A 20,739-nucleotide genomic window follows, 5' to 3' on the forward strand; every position below is an offset into this window, starting at 1 on the left:
TGAACCTTGTGGCACCCCCATAGAGACAGCCAGAGGTCCGGACAACAGGCCCTCCGATTTGACACACTGAACTCTATCTGCGAAGTAGTTAGTGAACCAGGCGAGGCAGTCATTAGAGAAACCAAGTCTGTTGAGTCTGCTGATAAGAATACAGTGATTGACAGAGTCGAAAGCCTTGGCGAGGTCGATGAAGACGGCTGAACAGTACTGTCTTTTATCGATGGCGGTTATGATATCGTTTAGGACCTTGAGCGTGGCTGAGGTGCACCCATGACCAGCTCGGAAACCGGATCGCATAGTGGAGAAGGTATGGTGGGATTCGAAATGGTCGGTGATCTGTTTGTTCACTTGGCTTTCGAAGACTTTAGAAAGGCAGGGCAGGATGGATATAGGTCTGTAACAGTTTGGGTCTAGAGTGTCTCCCCCTTTTGAAGAGGGCCGCTTTCCAATCTTTAGGAATCTCAGTGAAAGATAGTTTAACCCTCTGAAAGATGATTTACAGTAACCCTGTGAAAGATGGTTTAACCATGTGAAAGAGGATTTACAGTAACCCTGTGAAAGATGGTTTAACCATGTGAAAGATGATTTACAGTAACCCTGTGCAAGATGGTTTAACCATGAGAAAGATGGTAAAAAGAGACTCACATCTTCCCCACTCCCTTCAGCTTTGCCAGCCCCAGGTGGTCCCTAAAACACAGCAGAGTGAGTGACAGAGATAAAACAGCACATATCTCTATGGAGTGAGGTCTAAAACAGAGTGTAGATGTCCACAGACACTACAGCAAAGATCTCCAGTGTTCGAGGCTGTGCAATCAGTGTCAAGTAATGCAGGAGTGATACTGATTATCACTCTACATCAGGGTTAAGATGTCAGTATAATAATTGGAGAGAACTCTTATGACAATATGGATTTAAAAAAACACTTATGTTAATGGGAAAGACCAAAGAGACAAAGCTACATCTGAAACCTCAACAGATAGAAACATAGGTCAGACTCATGATGATACAGATGTTGAATTCACTTATTTCAGGTTAGATCCATAAGTAAGAGGTTAGCATCAGTACTTACCACAGGTCCAGGTGGTCCTGGTAGACCAGGGGGACCAGGGAGACCCAGACCCCCTCTAGGCCCAGGGGCACCCTGATAACAATAGATCATTGCATTTAGAGCTCAAACACCTGGAATGTCCTTCTAGACATTTCAGACTTCTGAAAAGTCTGATATATATTAGTAACAAAATTGTCCACAGGATATCAAAAGGACCAATGAAACAGTACAGAAGGCAGCACATTATGCTAAAATGTTTATTCTATTCTACTGAGCCATTTACTATATGTTCATATTCTTATATTTTATTATTTCTTATTGTCAAAAATCCTGTACATATTGTATTGTATTGTTGTATTGTCAAATCCTGTACATATGACTAAGAAAACTTGAAACATATCCTGTATGTTTTTATTGCTTATGTTTTTATTGCTTATTGCTTATGTTTTTATTGCTTATTGTCATATACTGTAGTTATGTAGGATGTGATCCTTATTTGAACACTGACCTCAGGCCCAATGTTCCCCTCGTCTCCTGGAGTTCCTGCTTTCCCAGGTGGGCCCTGTAGGGAGCGACATACACAAGTTATACAATTATTCTATAGCCCCTTAGTAGGGCTCGATTAAAGTACTGTATGCTGTCTTAATGCCATTTAGAACACGGGGTGAAGATTCTCTGAAGATGTTGAAGAGTTTGTAGTACATACGGGAGGTCCAGCTGTCGCAGGTCCCTGGGAAATGAGAGAAAACGCTATCAGACAAATCATATTATTTAGCTATAGAAATAAAGTGGTCTGACATGTTCCATGGCTTCATGGCTATTCATGTCAGCAAAATGTTTCCATTAATATCTGACGATCTAAAGATGACAAAGATAGTGGATACTTACGGGAGAGCCTGCTGGCCCAGGAAAACCTTGAAGTCCCTGTTATTAGACACAGAACAGTCAGATATTAGTTAACATTGTCCCTGCTGTTACAGTTATTAGGAAGACATAGTTTCTTTAGTAGGTTCTGGTAAGAAAGAAAACTCACTCTCTCACCCACAGGTCCTCTTGGGCCCATTGAACCAGGTATTCCCTTCATTAAAAAGAGAAGAAATCCTTGATTCACACACAATCTACAAACTAAAACATTCTCTCGCCACCAGCTTGAATTCTAATAATATCAGTTGAGTGGTGGATAGCTGCTGTTAACGGTTCAATGAATAAGGTGATAGAGAACAACTCTGTCTTGCTCCACAAGACAAAATAGAGGTCGAGTGTGTGACAGGAGGTGTGTGTTGTGTGTGGTACAAGTAGGAGGTAGTGATGCTTACAGCAGCTCCTGGTAGACCAGGCATGCCTCTATGTCCAGGAAGACCAATCTCCCCCTGGTCCCCTTTGGCCCCCTGTGAAACAGACACAACACACAGCTGAGTTACAGACACAACAGACAGCCAAGTTACAGACACAACCGGCAGCTGAGTTACAGGCACAACTGACAGCTGCGTTACAGACACAGCCGGCAGCTGAGTTACAGACACAACCGACAGCCAAGTTACAGACACAACAGACAGCCTAGTAACAGATACAACAAACAGCCTAGTAACAGATACAACACACAACCTAGTAACAGACACAACACACAGCCTAGTAACAGATACAACACACAGCCTAGTAACAGACACAACACACAGCCTAGTAACAGACACAACACACAGCCTAGTAACATATACAACACACAGCCTAGTAACAGATACAACAAACAGCCTAGTAACAGATACAACACACAGCCTAGTAACAGATACAACACACAGCCTAGTAACAGATACAACACACAGCCTAGTAACAGATACAACACACAGCCTAGTAACAGATACAACACACAGCCTAGTAAAAGATACAACACACAGCCTAGTAACAGATACAACACACAACAGACAGCCTAGTAACAGATACAACACACAGCCTAGTAACAGACACAGCAGGCAACTGAGATACAGACACGACAGACAGCCTAGTAACAGATACAACAGACAGCCTAGTAACAGATACAACACACAGCCTAGTAACAGACACAGCAGGCAACTGAGATACAGACACGACAGACAGCCTAGTAACAGATACAACAGATAGCCTAGTAACAGATACAACAGATAGCCTAGTAACAGATACAACAGATAGCCTAGTAACAGATACAACAGATAGCCTAGTAACAGATACAACAGACAGCCTAGTAACAGACACAACAGACAGCCTAGTAACAGACACAACATACAGCCTAGTAACAGACACAACAGACAGCCTAGTAACAGACACAACAGACAGCCTAGTAACAGACACAACAGACAGCCTAGTAACAGACACAACAGACAGCCTAGTAACAGACACAACAGACAGCCTAGTAACAGACACAACAGACAGCCTAGTAACAGATACGACAGCCTAGTAACAGATACAACGGATAGCCTAGTAACAGATACAACAGACAGCCTAGTAACAGATACAACAGACAGCTTAGTAACAGATACAACAGACAGCCTAGTAACAGATACAACAGACAGCCTAGTAACAGATACAACGGATAGCCTAGTAACAGACACAACAGACAGCCTAGTAACAGATACAACAGACAGCCTAGTAACAGATACAACAGACAGCCTAGTAACAGATACAACCACAGCCACATATAGCAGACACAACCACAGCTAAGTATGGCTCTGTACACAAAAAAAATCTGACAGCTTTATCATCTGTCTGCATCGCTCACCGCTGTTGCTAAGATACAATGTGGCAGTGCCAGTCAGTGTTTAATCAATGAAAGATGTGCAATTCTCATCAGGACAGACAGAGAGAGAGAGATTAGAGGCAGGCAAGGTGGAGGAGAGAACACTGATCTATTTTTGCAGCTAAATTGATTGTAAGTAATGAGGTTGAGCTACAGGATGGCAACAAAGAGTCAAATAAATAGTTAGAGAATGAAACACATTTAATAATATGACATCTCGTACTTACAGAAGTGCCAGCACTGCCAGGTGAACCTGGAAGGCCCTGCAAGAAAAAAGGAAGACAGTTGTTGTCCATTCTAGTCATTGAGAATAGAGAAATAAGAAAAGTGCGTACTGTCTGTCTAAGATATCTTACCAATTCACGCAGTTTGAGGCAATATCCAGCATGGTTAATTACATAACGCTATGGTTAATTCTTCATTCTACATGTAGTTTGGATGAGGTGGATAGACTTACATCTCTACCGTCCCTGCCGTCCTCTCCATGTGGCCCCCGGGGCCCCTCAGGGCCGGTGGGACCGGGAGGGCCAGGGATAGGCTTGGGGTCAGGCTGGAGGGAGAAGAGACATCACAGTCGATGAGTACATGAGAAGGAGTGAAGGCCACTCTGAGGGGAGTGGAGAAGCTTCTTACTCCAGCCAGAGTTTGATTGTGCCACTAAAGTAACAAAGCATCAAGGCAATTAGGCAACAGAGCATTGAAGTAGATTATTTGCCCCAAAAAACACCAAGAAAAAAAGGAAGAAAGATAAATACCTCAGCATTGGCATACATCTGAAGAAGCAAGAGAAATAAGAAACATGTAGAGTTAGTGAAGTAGTCACACCACCTTCACCCAGAGTGTCAGAAGAAACTAAAGCACCTGTCCAAAAGAAACCCTCAAAGCTAGAGGGAATAGACCATTGCCAAATTGATATTTGAATCATAAAGAAAGACATTACTTTTTTCTGCAGTCTACGGGACAATAGGACTGCCCACTCATAATAGCATGTATTCTAATATACAATTCTGACCTTAGGAGTCAGACTTTAATATGCTGACAAAATGGGGCTAAATTGAGAGTGAGAGCCAGCAGTATTCTCTCTGTATGGAGGTAAGTGCTTATTTGACGTACAGTACCAGTCATAAGTTTGGAAACACCTACTCATTCAAGAGTTTTTCTTTATTTTTACTATTTTCTACAATTGTGAAGACATCAAAACTATAAAATAAAACATTTGGAATCATGTAGTAACCAAAAAAGTGTTAAACATATGAAAATATATTTTAAATTTTAGGTTCTTCAAAGTAGCCACCCTTTGCCTTGATGACAGCCTTGCACACTCTTGGCACTCTCAACCAGCTTTACCTGGAATACTTCTCCAACAGTCTTGAAGGACTTCCCACACATGCTGAGCACCTGTTGGCTGCTTTTACTTCACTCTGCGGTCCAACTCATCACAAACCATCTCAATTGGGTTGAGGTCGGCTGATTGTGGAGGCCAGGTCATCTGATGCAACAACATCACTCTCTTGCTTAGTCAAATAGCCCTTACACAGCCTGGATGTGTGTTTTGGGTCATTGTCCTGTTAAAAAACAAATTATAGTCCCACGAAGCGCTAACCAGATGGGATGGCGTATCACTGCAGAATGCTTGAATTCTAAAGAAATCACAGACAGTGTCACCAGCAAAGCCCCCCACACCATCACACCTCCTCCTCCATGCTTCACGGTGGGAACCACACATACGGAGATCCTCCGTTCACCTCCTCTGCGTCTCACAAAGACATGGCGGTTGGAACCAAAAATCAGAAATTTGTACAGATTTCCACCGGTCTAATGTCCATTGCTCATGTTTCTTGGCCCAAGCAAGTCTCTTCTTCTTATTGGTGTCCTTTAGTAGTGGTTTCTTTGCAGCAATTAGACCATGAAGACCTGATTGACACAGTTGATGTTGAGATGTGTCTGTAACTTGAACTCTGAGGCTAGTAACTCTAATGAACTTATCTTCTGCAGCAGAGGTAACTCTGGGTCTTCCCTTCCTGTGGTGGTCTGAAGAGAGCCAGTTTCATCATAGCCCTTGATGGTATTTGTGACTGCACTTGAAGAAACTTTCAAAATTCTAGACATTTTCTGGATTGACTGACCTTCATGTCTTAAAGTAATGATGGACTGCCATTTCTCTTTGCTTATTTGAGCTTTCTTGCCATAATATGGACTTGGTCTTTTACCAAATAGGGCTATTTTCTGTAAACCAACCCTACCTTGTCACAAGATGCCGCCTGGAGAAGAAGGAAGACGTTTAATGTGCCCCCAGGCGATTGTAACTTATTTTAAAAAATGATTTTGTAAATAATGTTACATTATGACCGAAAATATGATGTACGGGCAGGATAGATTAGCGGCGTCTGGTAAGACAAGTGGTGGCGGTACATGTATTTTTGTAAACAGCCGGTGCACGATATCTAAGGAAGTCTAGAGATATTGCTCGACTGAAGTAGAGTATCTCATGATAAGCTGTTGACCACACTACCTACCGAGAGAGTTTTCATCTGTATTCTTTGTAGCTGTTTACATACCACCACAGTCAGAGGCTGGCACTAAGACAGCATTGAATGAACTGTATTCCGCCATTAACAAACAAGAAAACGCTCATCTAGAGGCTGCACTCCTAGTAGCCCGGGTACTTTAATGCAGGAAAACTTAAATCCGTTTAACCAAATTTATATCAGCATGTTAAATGTGCAACCAGAGGAAAAATAACTCTGGCCCACCTATACTCCACACACAGAGACGCATACAAAGCTATCCCTCGCCCTCCATTTGGCAAATCTGACCATAATTATAACCTCCTGATCCCTGCTTAGAAGCAAAAATTCAAGCAGGAAGCACCAGTGACTAGATCAATAAAAAAATGGTCAGATGAAGCAGATGCTAAGCTACAGGACTGTTTTGCTAGCACAGACTGGAATATATTCCGGGATTCCTCCGATGGCATTGAGGAGTACACCACCTCAGTCATCGGCTTCATCAATAAGTGCATTGACGACGTCAATACATACAGTGGGGCAAAAAAGTATTTAGTCAGCCACCAATTGTGTAAGTTCTCCCACTTAAAAAGATGAGAGAGGCCTGTAATTTTCATCATAGGTACACTTCAACTATGACAGACAAAATGAGAAAAAAAAATCCAGAAAATCACATTGTAGGATTTTTTATGAATTTATTTGCAAATTATGGTGGAAAATAAGTATTTGGTCAATAACAAAAGTTTATCTCAATACTTTGTTATATACCCTTTGTTGGCAATGACAGAGGTCAAACGTTTTCTGTAAGTCTTCACATCGTTTTAACACACTGTTGCTGGTATTTTGGCCCATTCCTCCATGCAGATCTCCTCTAGAGCAGTGATGTTTTGGGGCTGTTGCTGGGCAACACGGACTTTCAACTCCCTCCAAAGATTTTCTATGGGGTTGAGATCTGGAGACTGGCTAGGCCACTCCAGGACCTTGAAATGCTTCTTACGAAGCCACTCCTTCGTTGCCCGGGCGGTGTGTTTGGGATCATTGTCATGCTGAAAGACCCAGCCACGTTTCATCTTCAATGCCCTTGCTGATGGAAGGAGGTTTTCACTCAAAATCTCACGATACATGGCCCCATTCATTCTTTCCTTTACACGGATCAGTCGTCCTGGTCCCTTTGCAGAAAAACAGCCCCAAAGCATGATGTTTCCACCCCCATACTTCACAGTAGGTATGGTGTTCTTTGGATGCAACTCAGCATTCTTTGTCCTCCAAACACGACGAGTTGAGTTTTTACCAAAAAGTTATATTTTGGTTTCATCTGACCATATGACATTCTCCCAATCTTCTTCTGGATCATCCAAATGCTCTCTAGCAAACTTCAGACAGGCCTGGACATGTACTGGCTTAAGCAGGGGGACACGTCTGGCACTGCAGGATTTGAGTCCCTGGCGGCGTAGTGTGTTACTGATGGTAGGCTTTGTTACTTTGGTCCCAGCTCTCTGCAAGTCATTCACTAGGTCCCCCCGTGTGGTTCTGGGATTTTTGCCGTTCTTGTGATCATTTTGACCCCACGGGGTGAGATCTTGCGTGGAGCCCCAGATCGAGGGAGATTATCAGTGGTCTTGTATGTCTTCCATTTCCTAATAATTGCTCCCACAGTTGATTTCTTCAAACCAAGCTGCTTACCTATTGCAGATTCAGTCTTCCCAGCCTGGTGCAGGTCTACAATTTTGTTTCTGGTGTCCTTTGACAGCTCTTTGGTCTTGGCCATAGTGGAGTTTGGAGTGTGACTGTTTGAGGTTGTGGACAGGTGTCTTTTATACTGATAACAAGTTCAAACAGGTGCCATTAATACAGGCAACGAGTGGAGGACAGAGGAGCCTCTTAAAGAAGAAGTTACAGGTCTGTGAGAGCCAGAAATCTTGCTTGTTTGTAGGTGACCAAATACTTATTTTCCACCATAATTTGCAAATAAATTCATTAAAAATCCTACAATGTGATTTTCTGGATTTTTTTTCTCATTTTGTCTGTCATAGTTGAAGTGTACCTATGATGAAAATTACAGGCCTCTCTCATCTTTTTAAGTGGGAGAACTTGCACAATTGGTGGCTGACTAAATACTTTTTTGCCCCACTGTACATACCCCAACCAGAAGCCATGGATTACAGGCAGCATCCACACTGAGCTAAAAGCTAGAGCTGCCGCTATCAAAGAGCCCTCCGACAAACCATCAAACAGGCAAAGCGTTAATACAGGACTAAGATCGTAATACACCGGCTCTGATGCTAGTCGGATGTGACAGGGCTTGCAAACCATTACAGACTACAAAGGGAAGCATAGCCGAGAGCTGCCCAGTGACACAAGCCTACCAGACGAGCTAAACTACTTCTATGCTTGCTTCGAGGCAAATAAAACTGAAACATGCATGAGAGCACCAGCTGTTCCCGGAAGACTGCCGATGTGAGTAAGACCTTTAAACAGGTCAACATTCACAAGGCCTCAGGGCCAGATGGATTACCAGGACGTGTACTGCGAGCATGCGCTGACCAACTGGCAAGTTTCTTCACTGACATTTTCAACCTCTCCCTATCCGGGTCTGTAATACCAACATGTTTCAAGCAGACCACCATAGTCCCTGTGCCCAAGAACACTAAGGTAACCTGCCTAAATGACTACCGACCCGTAGCACTCACGTCTGTAGCCACGAAGTGCTTTAAAAGGCTGGTCATGGCTCACATCAACATCATTATCCCAGAAACCCTAGACCCACTCCAATTTGCATACCGCACCAACAGATCCACAGATGAGGCAATCTCTATTGCACTCCATTGCACGCCCTTTCCCACCTGAGCAAAATAAACACCTACGTGAGAATGCTATTCATTGACTACAGCTCAGCATTCAACACCATAGTGCTCACAAAGCTCATCACTAAACTAAGAACCCTGTGACTAAACACCTCCCTCTGCAACTGGATCCTGGACTTCCTGACAGGCTGCACCCAGGGGCCCCTCAGGGGTGCGTGCTCAGTCCTCTCCTGTACTCCCTGTTCACTCATGACTGCACAGCCAGGCACGACTCCAACAGCATCATTACATTTGCCGATGACACAACAGTGGTAGGCCTGATCACTGACAACAATGATACAGCCTATAGGAAGGAGGTCAGAGACCTGGCCGTGTGTTGCCAGGACAACAACCTCTACCTCAATGTAATCAAGACAAAGGATATGATTGTGGACTACAGGAAAAAGAGGACCGAGCACTCCCCCATTCTCATCGACGGGGCTGCAGTGGAGCAGGTTGAGAGCTTCAAGTTCCTTGGTGTCCACATCACCAACAAACTATCATGGTCCAAGCACACCAAGACAGTCGTGAAGAGAGTACGACAAAACCTATTCCCCCTCAGGAGACTGAAAAGATTTGGCATGGGTCCTCAGATCCTCAAAAGATTCTACAGCTGCACCATCGAGAGCATCCTGACTGGTTGCATCACTGCCTGGTATGGCAACTGCTAGGCCTCCGACCACAAGGCACTACAGAGGGTAGTGCAAATGACCCAGTACATCACTGGGGCCAAGCTTCCTGCCATCCAGGACCTCTATACCAGGCGGTGTCAGAGGAAGGCCCTAAAAATTGTCAAAGACTCCAGCCACCCTAGTCATAGACTGCTCTCTCTGCCACCGCACGACAACCGGTGGCAGCTTCTACCCCCAAGCCATAAGACTCCTGAACATCTAGTCAAATGGCTACCCAGTGTCACGCCCTGATTTTAGAGAGCAATTTTATTTCTCTATTTGGTAAGGTCAGGGTGTGATGTGGGGTGGGCATTCTATGTTTTGTATTTCTTTGTGTTTGGCCGAGTGTGGTTCCCAATCAGAGGCAGCTGTCTATCGTTGTCTCTGATTGGGAATCATACTTAGGTAGCCTTTTTTCCCACCTATGTTGCGGGATCTTGTTTTTGTACAGCTCTTGTAGCCTACGGAACGGTATGTTCGTTTTGGTTTCACTTTGTTATTATGTTGCTGGTTCTCATTTAAATAAATATGATGACCACAAATTACGCTGCGCCTTGGTCTCCTTCAAACAACGAACGTTACACCCAGACTATTTGTATTGCCCCCCCTACCCCCTCTTTACACCACTGCTACTCTCTGTTGTCATCTATGCATAGTCACTTTTAGTAACTCTACCTACATGTACTATTACCTCAACTAACCGGTGCCCCCGCAAATTGACTCTGTATTGGTACCCCCCTGTATATATATTGCAATTTTACTGCTGCTCTATAATTATTTATTTCTTTTATCTCTTATTCTTATCTGTATTTTTTGAAACTGCATTGTTGTTTATGGGCTCGTAAGCATTTCACTGTAAGGTCTACACCTGTTGTATTCGGCGCATGTGACGGATACAATTTGATTTGATTTGATTGGCTCAAACGCATTAAGAAGGAAAACAATTCCACAAATTAACTTTTAACAAGGCACACCTGTTAATTGAAACACATTCCAGGTGACTACCTCATGAAGCTGGTTGAGAGAATGCCAAGAGTGTGCAAAGTTGTCATCAAGGCAAAGGGCTACTAGCTACTTTGAGGAATCTCACTTTTTTGGTTACTACATGATTCCATATGTGTTATTCATAGTTTTGATGTCTTCACTATTATTCTATAATGTAGAAAATAGTAAAAAATAAAGAAAACCCTGGAATGAGTAGGTGTGTCCAAACTTTGACTTGTACTGTATTGTATGTATTGTAATCATGGCACTCCTACAGTAGTATAACAGGCCATCCTATCTCCTCACATTTTGGCAAGTGCAGATTCACAGAAGCCAGTTAGTGAAATCTATGTTACTGGTCGATATGAATCCAAACCCAAAGCAAGTAAAGACCAGGTGGAGACAAGGTCGTTGTTGTTACCTCTGTGATAGGCAACTCCTGGCAGTTCTCTCTATTGGCTCTCTTCGGGTCACAATGGATCAACATCCACTGAAGTTCAAACTAGAAAAAGACAATGGCATGATATTGATCATATAACATGACTCATATGATAACGCTTACTGTATAACAACGCACCACTGGGGAACCAACACCTTCTCAGTTTTAGCCTGATCCCAGATCGGTTTGTGCTGTCTTACCAACTCCAACTCTGTCATGGCAAACAACGACCATAAGAGTTGGCAATACAGCACAACCAGATCTGGGGCCAGGCTATCCTTGCCCCGCTCACCACAACAGAAGCATCAGCGTCAGTATCCAGCCTCCCAATAAGCGTATCTCCCTCTGTGTTGACGGGGCCTTTCCCCTTGATGGGCTTCTTGTCCACGGGCTGACAGTCCACATACAGGGTGACCTGGTCTCTCTCCACCCCAATCATCACCTGTAAGGATATGCTATAGGGTTACTGTTGTTGATCCTCAGGGACCACCGTAATTCATGTCATTGCGAGACTACTAGCTAAATAAACCAGTTTAGAAAATGCTAATTAGTGATCAGTTATCACTAATTACATTGTATCAGGAGTAGGGTTGCACATTTCCAGTAACTTTATCAAAATTCCTAGGCTTTCCAGGATTTACAGCTTATTCCCTCTTGATTCCGGGATCTTCCATCTGAGACTTCTGGAAAACCAGGGAGTTTTGGGATAGTTACTGTATTTTGCAACGCTAACCAGGAGTGCCATCACTCATTCCATCACCTTGTGCCACTTGGTGTTGAACAACACAGAGAGCCCTGGGAAGGTGACGGTCTGCAGGTTGCCATCCTGGCCCATCAGGAAGTACTCCAAGGCCTGCTGGTCTCCATTCAGCCTGAGCCCTGCCTGCTTCCGGCCGTCTTCATCCACCACCTGCCACACGTTCCACACCTTGTTCACCGTGTTCTTGATCATACGGAATGTGACCATGACAGAGTACTCGTCAGGGAAACCCCGGGGGAAATTGAGCCTGGGTGAAGAAGAACAGAAGATGAAAATGAAGATACAGATGGGTGGGAGAGGGAGGAGAGAAAAGGGTTAATACATGAATGAGTCCAGTGAAGCCCCTGTGGAAGGTCATCCTCAGTGGGAGAGGGATAGATGGACAGAAGAAATGGTTAAAACTTCTCTTTACAAAATCATAAAGAATACAGTTCAGTTAGAGTCATAGAGAAGAGGGCACTGGGGGCGACACTTCACAGTGGGTAAAAAAGCAGCTTTCCATCAAATACACACAGCACACATTGGGTGGTTCTAGGATTTCAGATTTCTGATGGCGGCTAATGTCAAAGACACTCCATGATCACAAAGCAGAGGTAAAGCTGCTGCAGGCCACGTTTAAAAAGCATCACACACAGCGGCTCAGTTCCCTTCCCGCTCCTCACGCCCACGATAACATCATGAATGGAGACATCAATCAAACCCTAACACTTTTATGTTCAAAGCACTTCCATTCTCTTTCTCTCTCTATCCCTCCATCTCTCCCTGTCTCAAATGCATGATGCATGCATAACGCAACAGTTACAAATACTCCAAAGGAACAACGAGGCCCTTTATTTTTTCCATCAAACCCTTTTGTTATAAACAGAAGCAGAGCCCCGGTGGCTCTGATCAACAGATCAATTAAGCAGTCGTCCCGTCTCCGTCTCCGTCTCCAACACGTAAACTGCTCTCCAGTCTCCCCAGTCATAAATCTCTAGGCTGGTATTCATAAAGAGTCTCAGATGCTGATCTCAGATTAAAGCCCCTTCAGTCCATTCATTATCATCTAAAAGGTTAAACTGATCCTAGAGCAGCACTCCTACTTGTCGCTTTATGAATACGAGCCCTGGGGTTTTAACTAGCCAGGCCAAGGGCTCCATAGGTGGTGCCTTTATGGACGGGAGCTGCAGAGCTGCAGCCGGCTTGTAAATGGATCAAGACAAGGCAATAAAAAAGGAGTTTCCTGTAACCCAATAAAACAAATGAAGACCACTCTCTCTAACGTTCCTGCAGTGTGCCTATGTGTGTGTGTGTGTTTGTGTGTGTTGAAGGCACCTTGGGCGAAGGTATCTCACAGCCTATGCCACAGTTTGATGTGTGTTGTGTTGTAGGCCTCTATCCCCTGCAGTGATAAGGACACAGGCATCGGAAATGAACCTTTCTGACGACAGACTTCAAAGCCCAGACAGACTGGCCACTGGACTCCGAGAGATACATGTTTTTGTGATTAGCGTCACGTTGTCCTGAGTGGCATGAGGCAGACTGGAAGTATGTTACATAACAGTTTATGTGAAAACAGGACCAATACAGGTCATTTGCCAGAGCAGCAGTGAAACACCAGAAGACAGCTTTAGTTATGTAAGAAGGTAACCACGTAACAACAACTTCTAGCCTACTAAGCAATATGAAAACAGTCTAAGCTGAAAATGAAAGTTTGTGCACTGGTTTTTGTATTTTCTTTTTACAGGGTAGAATACTAGGCTAGAGGATCCCCACACGTAAACTGCTTGATCTAGGCAAGACACACACACACACACACACACACACACACACACACACACACACACACACACACACACACACACACACACACACACACACACACACACACACACACACACACACACACACACACACACACACACACACACACACACACACACACACACACACACACACACACACACACACAGGAAGGTGCTCGGCCTGTCATCACCTGTCTCTTTTGATTTCCAGAATCCTTTATGAGCACAGACAGAAACAAGTGAATAAAACTACAACTAAAAATGCTGCATGATGAAATATGTCTCTATGTTTCTGGTACGAGATGTTTAATGGTTACACGAGGTCTGGGCGGGTGGGGTCCACTGCTTTCCCCCCTCGTTGCTAAGAGATGCCAAATCAGTTCAGACATGTTGTTCTCTGCCAATTATAAGCTGTTCCACAGAGTGATAACACCTGTCTGAGACCTGCAATAATACAACACCTGCATCGACCCAGGGGAAAGTATTTATTATGTGTGCGTGTGTGTGTGAGTGTAGCGATTATGTGTGTGTTTCTGTTTCTGGTTTCTTCATTCTTTCTTCACCTGGTAGGTATTTGAAAGCTGGCCTCCGTATTGAGCCAGAATAATACAACACCTGCAGCAAGCCTGGACAAGCTCCAATATCATGTTTCTTTTTCTATCTTTCCTTACCTGGTAGGGATCTGGAAGTTGGCCTCCCTATCGAGGCGATATGCCACCTGGAGAGGAGTGGAGCCCTCCACCTTCCTCACCCCCTTCAGAGGAATAACATCCAGCTGGAACTGGGTGATCAGATCAAACCCTAAAAGAGAGGGAAATGGTATCTCAGATATCTCCTGTTGCAGTATTATACAACTGGTGGGTCTAATTCTGAATGCTGATTGATTAAAAGCGCATTCCAGCCGATGTCTATTCCACAAGTTACCACCGGATAAATGTATGATGTTAAAATGCCTATTTACTCTGTTCCATCTGACTGAGCAATCCACTGTCTCATTAGCCCAGCCAGGCAATTTATAAACTATAAAAAACATCTAGACATTATCTCACATTTCTTTTAGACTAACATTTGGTTTTCAACAGTGGATATTTGTATAAACATTGCTGTCTGTCTCTCCGACATTTGCAACATTGTTCCAATATTCAAATTTGATCTCCAGCTGTCCCATAGTAATGAAAGTGTTGGGAGTCGGGACAAGACAGGCAGGCAGTGTTTCTTAAACAGTCCTGTAGTTTAGCATCTGCTTCATCTGACCACTTTTTTATAGACTGGTGCATATTCACGAAGTGGACATTTTGGAATGTCAGTGTTTTCCCACTTTACTATGTTTAACGGTTTATTCTTGTTTCATAATCTGTATGCAAAACAGGGTGCAGTGATATGACAAACATATGATTCTAATTAGTTGTTCTCTTATACGTAGGCCTGTACCTTCCCTGCCCGGGCTCGCAACACATTGTACACCATGTGATTTGAAGGTAGATAATGCATCTGTTCCTACCAGGGTGCTGGTACACACTTAACATCTTGCTGAGCTAGAATTGTTCCTACTAAAATCTATCAGGCTTCAGCGGAATATTTTATGTGGCTCATTTGAAATCTAAACGTGTCTCAAGCCATTAAGCATTTAGACAGCCCAGCCTAGTTCACTAAGCAATCACAGCAGCTAGCTTAGTTGTGATGTTCTGTATTTTGCTTCCTCAGGGATTTCTGTAAACCAAGGCTAGTGGTTTCCTGGGCATTTAAAATGTAAGTCTATGCTGTCTAGCAAAGAGAAAAACCACAGGGACTATAGTGTTAAACTACTGCTCCATCCCTTCTGACCTGGTCTGTTGATGTGAGGTAAGACTCGGTTACAGAAAGACATGTCAAAACTACTAGCTCAGACCTCCTGGGATGTCTTGTAGTGTTTGATACAACGTTGAGATATGTAGTATGTCTTCCCATGCAGGTCTCCTTTGATTACGTCATAAACTATATCCACATCTCATGGGACAGGGCGCAAGCAAGATATAGCCAAAGACATACCGGAAGTAAATTGTTGCTGTTTTACAGTATGTCCAACCAGGGATGAAGAGGGCTAAGTTAGTACGCATATTCACAGAGTCATAGTATCTATACTTCACCTGGAAGGTCATCTTGTCCATTTCTCATGGGAGGGCAGACAGCCGTGTCCCCATCTAACCTGTTGAGATCTAACTCTGACGGAAAACAAACAGAGACAGAAGCTTGGTTAGGATGTTTCCGTTCACAGCATTTACATTGGAGTTATTTAGCAGACACTCTTATCCAGAGCGACTTACAGTAGTGAGGGGATGCATTTTGTACTTTTTCCTGTACTGGTCCCTCGTGGGAATCAAACACACAACTGTGGCATTGCATTCACCATGCTCTACCAACTGAGCCACCAACCAAACACTGAATCAGAATTCACAGAGGCAACTCCATGGGAAAGCCACAGGGAGATCAGGCAACGGTCAGAAAACAAGGTAAGAATGTAATTCACCTTACACTCTGGATTCATTTTTTATGTTGGTTATTCTTAAAGCTGTGGCATCCTATATTTGATATCACAAGCACACACACAGGTATGTAGAAAAGTATCAGATGCAAAAGATAACAGCCTGGTCTCATAGACTAGACAAAACAAATAAAAAATTTAAATAAGGGACACTCAAATTAGTATGTTACTTTTGGTATGGTTACATAAGACAGAAGGTTACTTAAGGCAAAAACTAAAGTAGGGTGGTTGGTGGGTGTATAATGTGAACGTCTAGCAACTCAAAGGTTGCGTGTTGAAATCTCATCATGGACTACTTTGCAATCTAACACTAACCCCTGGCTAATGTTAGCCACAATAAATTGGAATTCATAACATATTATATGTTATTATATTCTTTGCAAATTCGCAACATGTTGAACATACGACATACAAGATTTACATTTACTATGCTACGTCTACACCTGAGCCTAGATTGAAGATAATGTTGATGTATGTGTGTAGCTGTTGTAGCGTGAATGTGGATCGGGGTAAGGCCATATCGCTCATGCTTGTAGAGCACAGGAGGCTGATGAGGGGAGAATGGCTCATAATAATGGCTGGAATGGAGTAAATGGAATGGTATCAAACACATGGAAACCATGTGTTTGATGTGTTCGATACCATTTCATGAATTCCATACCAGCTATTACTATGAGCCGGTCCTCCCCAATTAAGGTGCCACCAGCTGCCTCTGTTGTTGAGAAACTGACAGGTAAAACCTCTTCTCAGTTTATTAATCTACAGATGTAGCATCTAAATTTGATCACCCTGTTGAAAACATGTATTGTATTTGAGGTTCAAAAAGGCTTCTGAAGTTTGTAATTTCCACTTTGAAATTTCAGACTTGATTGTCCCTTATGAAAAATGTATGAACCCCTACAAAAACATAACAATTCACATTTTCTTTTTCTGCAGGATTATTTTCCTGCTGCAGCAAATGGGCTCAAATGTAGATGCTACATCTGTACTTGTGATTTATTGAGATGAAAATCTCTCTGTGGAACTAACTTAAAAGGCCATCAATAATCAATCACACTGTTGTGCTATAATTTCTGCTTTCATCCTCAATGTTTTTCTCGGGTGATTGAGTAACCTATAATATTAGTCTTGTGTATTTAGTATTTGTTTATGTACTATAACCTACATATCTGGCTGGGATTAACTGTCCTTGGGATTAATTGAAAAAGAGAGCTACTGTAATGTAACTGAAACCTGAGGTGATTTTTGAAATGTCCTTCTCAACTAAAGCTTTAAGTGAATCTTGAAACAATGAGAGCGGAAACATTTGATAATGTTTCATTAAAGAGCCTTGCTCTACTGTCGAAGTATTATCTCAATGTGAAACTTCTAAAGTATTCAGAGAACACATCTCCTCCTCTTCTCCCCCTGTTTGATTTGAGGATGAAAACGCAGTGCAGGGGAAACTAGGAAACAAAGATCTGGAAGTAATGAAACAACGCTGGGAGCCGGAGGGCTTCTAGCCTCTCCTCCCAGAGTCAATAACCTGATTCAGCTCATTTGGAGGTGCAGAGTGTGGAGGCAACACATCTGGAAGACCCTATCGGTTCCACCATAACTGCTGAGTAGAGGAGATACTTTGGTGAGATGGTATTTATCCTGTGTGTTTACTAGCCATAAACACTTCTCTCGCTGTGCAGTGGGAGCTGTAAGTAGTTAACCACTCCCTCCCCAATACCATGGTGTGCGTCCCAAATGGCATCCTATTCCCTATATAGTGCACTATTTTTTTTGACCAGATCCTTACGAGCCCTGATCAAAAGTAGTGCACTATAGTGGGAATAGGGTGCCATTTGGGATGCACCCCATGTGTTTTAGCAGCCTATTCATTACGCTAAACGAGCAGTAGATGGAGATGGACCTCAGCTCAGCTTTTACGACACCGCCGTCACGTGTGACTGAGTGCTATAAGGATGACTAGTGGATATAAGCAGACCCTTTCCAAAAGGAAAGTAATCTAGCTACGTATTAGACCACACATCATGTGCTTGTACTGCAACAGTAAACCATGCTATAAGATGGTATTCACTTTACATGTAATAAGAATAAACATTTTGTTTGTAAGTATACCCCAAGTCTGTATTGTTTTTGTGTTGATGGTGAAAAACATCCCATAATGTGGATAGATGTGTTATTGCATCTCTCTGACAGCTTGCGAGAGAGGCTTATACAGATGCAGGATCTTAATTTGAGCAAGTTTGCTACATTAGGAAAATAATGTGAATTATTATGTGGATTATAATGTTGTTGTTTTTTTAATTGTAGGGGTTGAAACATTTTTCGTCAGGGCAAATTAAGTCTGACATTTTTTATTGGAAATTACAAACATTAGAATCCTTTTAAAACCTCAAATACACTACAAGTTTGCATTGCAGACAAAAACAGGATGATCAAATTAAGATACGGTATCTGTAAGAATTAAGAAACTAGAGATTATCTGAATTAATTTTACAGACTAGTACAGTAGGCTACACTACATCTGCTGTTCCTGTCTTAATCTTAGATTTGCATTTGTATTAAATGGAATGACTTGGGATAGTATTCCTGAAACAACGTGTGTGTTTTGATACCAAAAGCAAAAGTAGTCGTGCAAACAAATACCATATCCCAGTAGTACACTGTTACGTGTCTATCATGAGCCTGAAGGCTTCTGGGTAACTTACGGCCGAGGGCAGGAGAGAGTAGCAGAGAGAGGAGGGCCATGCAGGTAGAGGGGTACAGCAACATCGCTGGGTGCTGTGGTCGCTTCCTGAGAGAAGAGAGAGAGGGAGAGGGCGAGAGATAGTGAGGGAGAGGGCAAGAGAGAGAGAGAGAGAGAGGGAGAGGGCGAGAGAGAGAGGGAGAGCGAGAGAAAGGACATCTGGGTCAGTGATCTGATGTCTTCAGTCATCATGTCTACCATCTCTGGCCTGATTTGATAAAGCTTTAGAGTAGCGACACATTAAAAGACATTACAACGCACATAGACACATCAATATTATCTGAAAGGAGTGACAAATGTGTCATACTGATCAGTACGATCAGTTTGATCGATGAAGACCTCATGACAACACAAGCACATGTTATCATGGAAATACAGGAACCCATTCATTTCTCCTTTTGCAGGTAATGGAGGAAACTGTGACAGGATGACGTGCATAAGCAGGCGAGTGTTGTTTTACTGATGCCAGACATGAGTGTACATTGTCTAATACATTAGCTCAACTCCAGAGTACGAATGTCTGTCCATACTAAGTAAGCTTACAGAAATAGTGAAGTAATAACTACACACAGTAAAGACAGACATTGTGTCGTAGAAAGCAGCAACAGTGAAAATGACTTGCTCGAGACGGCCATTGTTGTCATACATAGGCCTACACCACATAATAATGGCCGGAACGGAGAGAATGGAATGGCACCAAACACAAAAAACGTTGTGTTGTGTGTCCTCAGACCGCTCCACTGGCCTTGTTTTCCTCAACCTTCCTCAGCCCCTTCATCAGCCCTATCAGAAGGCTGACAGGCAGGGTGATATGGAGTGATGGCCGAGGGTGTATATGGAGGTCTTTTTTCATAAGAGAGATGACGTGTTAAAGCCTTGATCCGCATTAGGAGAAACAGCGCCGTGGGCTGCCCCCTGGCAAATTTGCTATTGCTGTTGCTTTGTTTATTAAACGGCAGTGAGGATCTCCAGCGTCAAGAAAAAACAATCGCAGTACATACTCTGCTGTTCTATCAAGAGAGCAATGGTGTCCTACGAAAAAAAAAGTGTTTTCTGTTTGAAGTAACGTCTTCATTGTTGTAATATCGCAAACGAACGTGGCAGTTTCACCGCTACAGATTCCAACTTTAAGGAGACAGGGAAGACAGGGAGAGAGAGGGGGGTGCTATCAGAGAAATGAATAATGGCTTACTCAGCAAGGTCTCTACAGAGGAGGGAGGGAAGAGGCAGTTAGCCACTAACATATGTCCTTCACCATGGAGGACACTGCCCAAATCACTACAGGCTGGCAGCCCTGCATCTCCCCATGCCCATTAATCTATCTACCAGCCTGGCAGCCAAGAACAGCCCTGACCTTATAATGGTTATGGGGAGGGCTTTCACTGACAGGAACCCTGGACCACAGTACAGTACACCCACCAACACAAACCACTGGACTATATGGATCAGGTAGCTATTTGTTTGCTTTACTGTGAAATGATCTTGCCCTGCACTTCCATATATGGCCACTAGTTGTGCTGAGCAGCTTTGGTAGAGAGAGAGAGAGAGAGAAAGAGAGAGAAAGAGAAAGAGAAAGAGAAAGAGAAAGAGAAAGAGAAAGAGAAAGAGAAAGAGAAAGAGAAAGAGAGAGAGAGAGAGAGAGAGAGAGAGAGAGAGAGAGAGAGAGAGAGAGAGA

At 43.2% G+C, this 20,739-nt stretch overlaps 1 protein-coding gene across 2 annotated transcripts in view; it reads right to left on the bottom strand.

Moving 5' to 3' along the window:
* LOC139558496 (collagen alpha-3(IX) chain-like) overlaps positions 1-20,739 on the bottom strand; it is a 36,132-nt gene that overhangs the window by 13,229 nt on the left and 2,164 nt on the right. Inside the window, exons 2-17 of one of the 2 annotated variants that reach the window (XM_071373660.1) lie at positions 19,027-19,112; positions 15,930-16,004; positions 14,475-14,604; positions 12,020-12,266; positions 11,552-11,701; positions 11,242-11,322; positions 4,571-4,588; positions 4,273-4,365; positions 4,043-4,078; positions 2,365-2,436; positions 2,082-2,126; positions 1,937-1,972; positions 1,755-1,778; positions 1,557-1,610; positions 1,070-1,141; positions 646-687 (exon numbers count right to left, since the gene is read on the bottom strand). In XM_071373660.1, the coding sequence (XP_071229761.1) occupies positions 646-687; positions 1,070-1,141; positions 1,557-1,610; positions 1,755-1,778; positions 1,937-1,972; positions 2,082-2,126; positions 2,365-2,436; positions 4,043-4,078; positions 4,273-4,365; positions 4,571-4,588; positions 11,242-11,322; positions 11,552-11,701; positions 12,020-12,266; positions 14,475-14,604; positions 15,930-16,004; positions 19,027-19,112 (1,261 nt within the window). The remainder of the gene's footprint in view (positions 1-645; positions 688-1,069; positions 1,142-1,556; positions 1,611-1,754; positions 1,779-1,936; positions 1,973-2,081; positions 2,127-2,364; positions 2,437-4,042; positions 4,079-4,272; positions 4,366-4,570; positions 4,589-11,241; positions 11,323-11,551; positions 11,702-12,019; positions 12,267-14,474; positions 14,605-15,929; positions 16,005-19,026; positions 19,113-20,739) is intronic. The other variant, XM_071373661.1, reaches the window with a different exon arrangement.

Source organism: Salvelinus alpinus, chromosome 29 (genome assembly GCF_045679555.1).
Source record: "Salvelinus alpinus chromosome 29, SLU_Salpinus.1, whole genome shotgun sequence".
NCBI classification, from domain to species: Eukaryota; Metazoa; Chordata; class Actinopteri; order Salmoniformes; family Salmonidae; genus Salvelinus; species Salvelinus alpinus.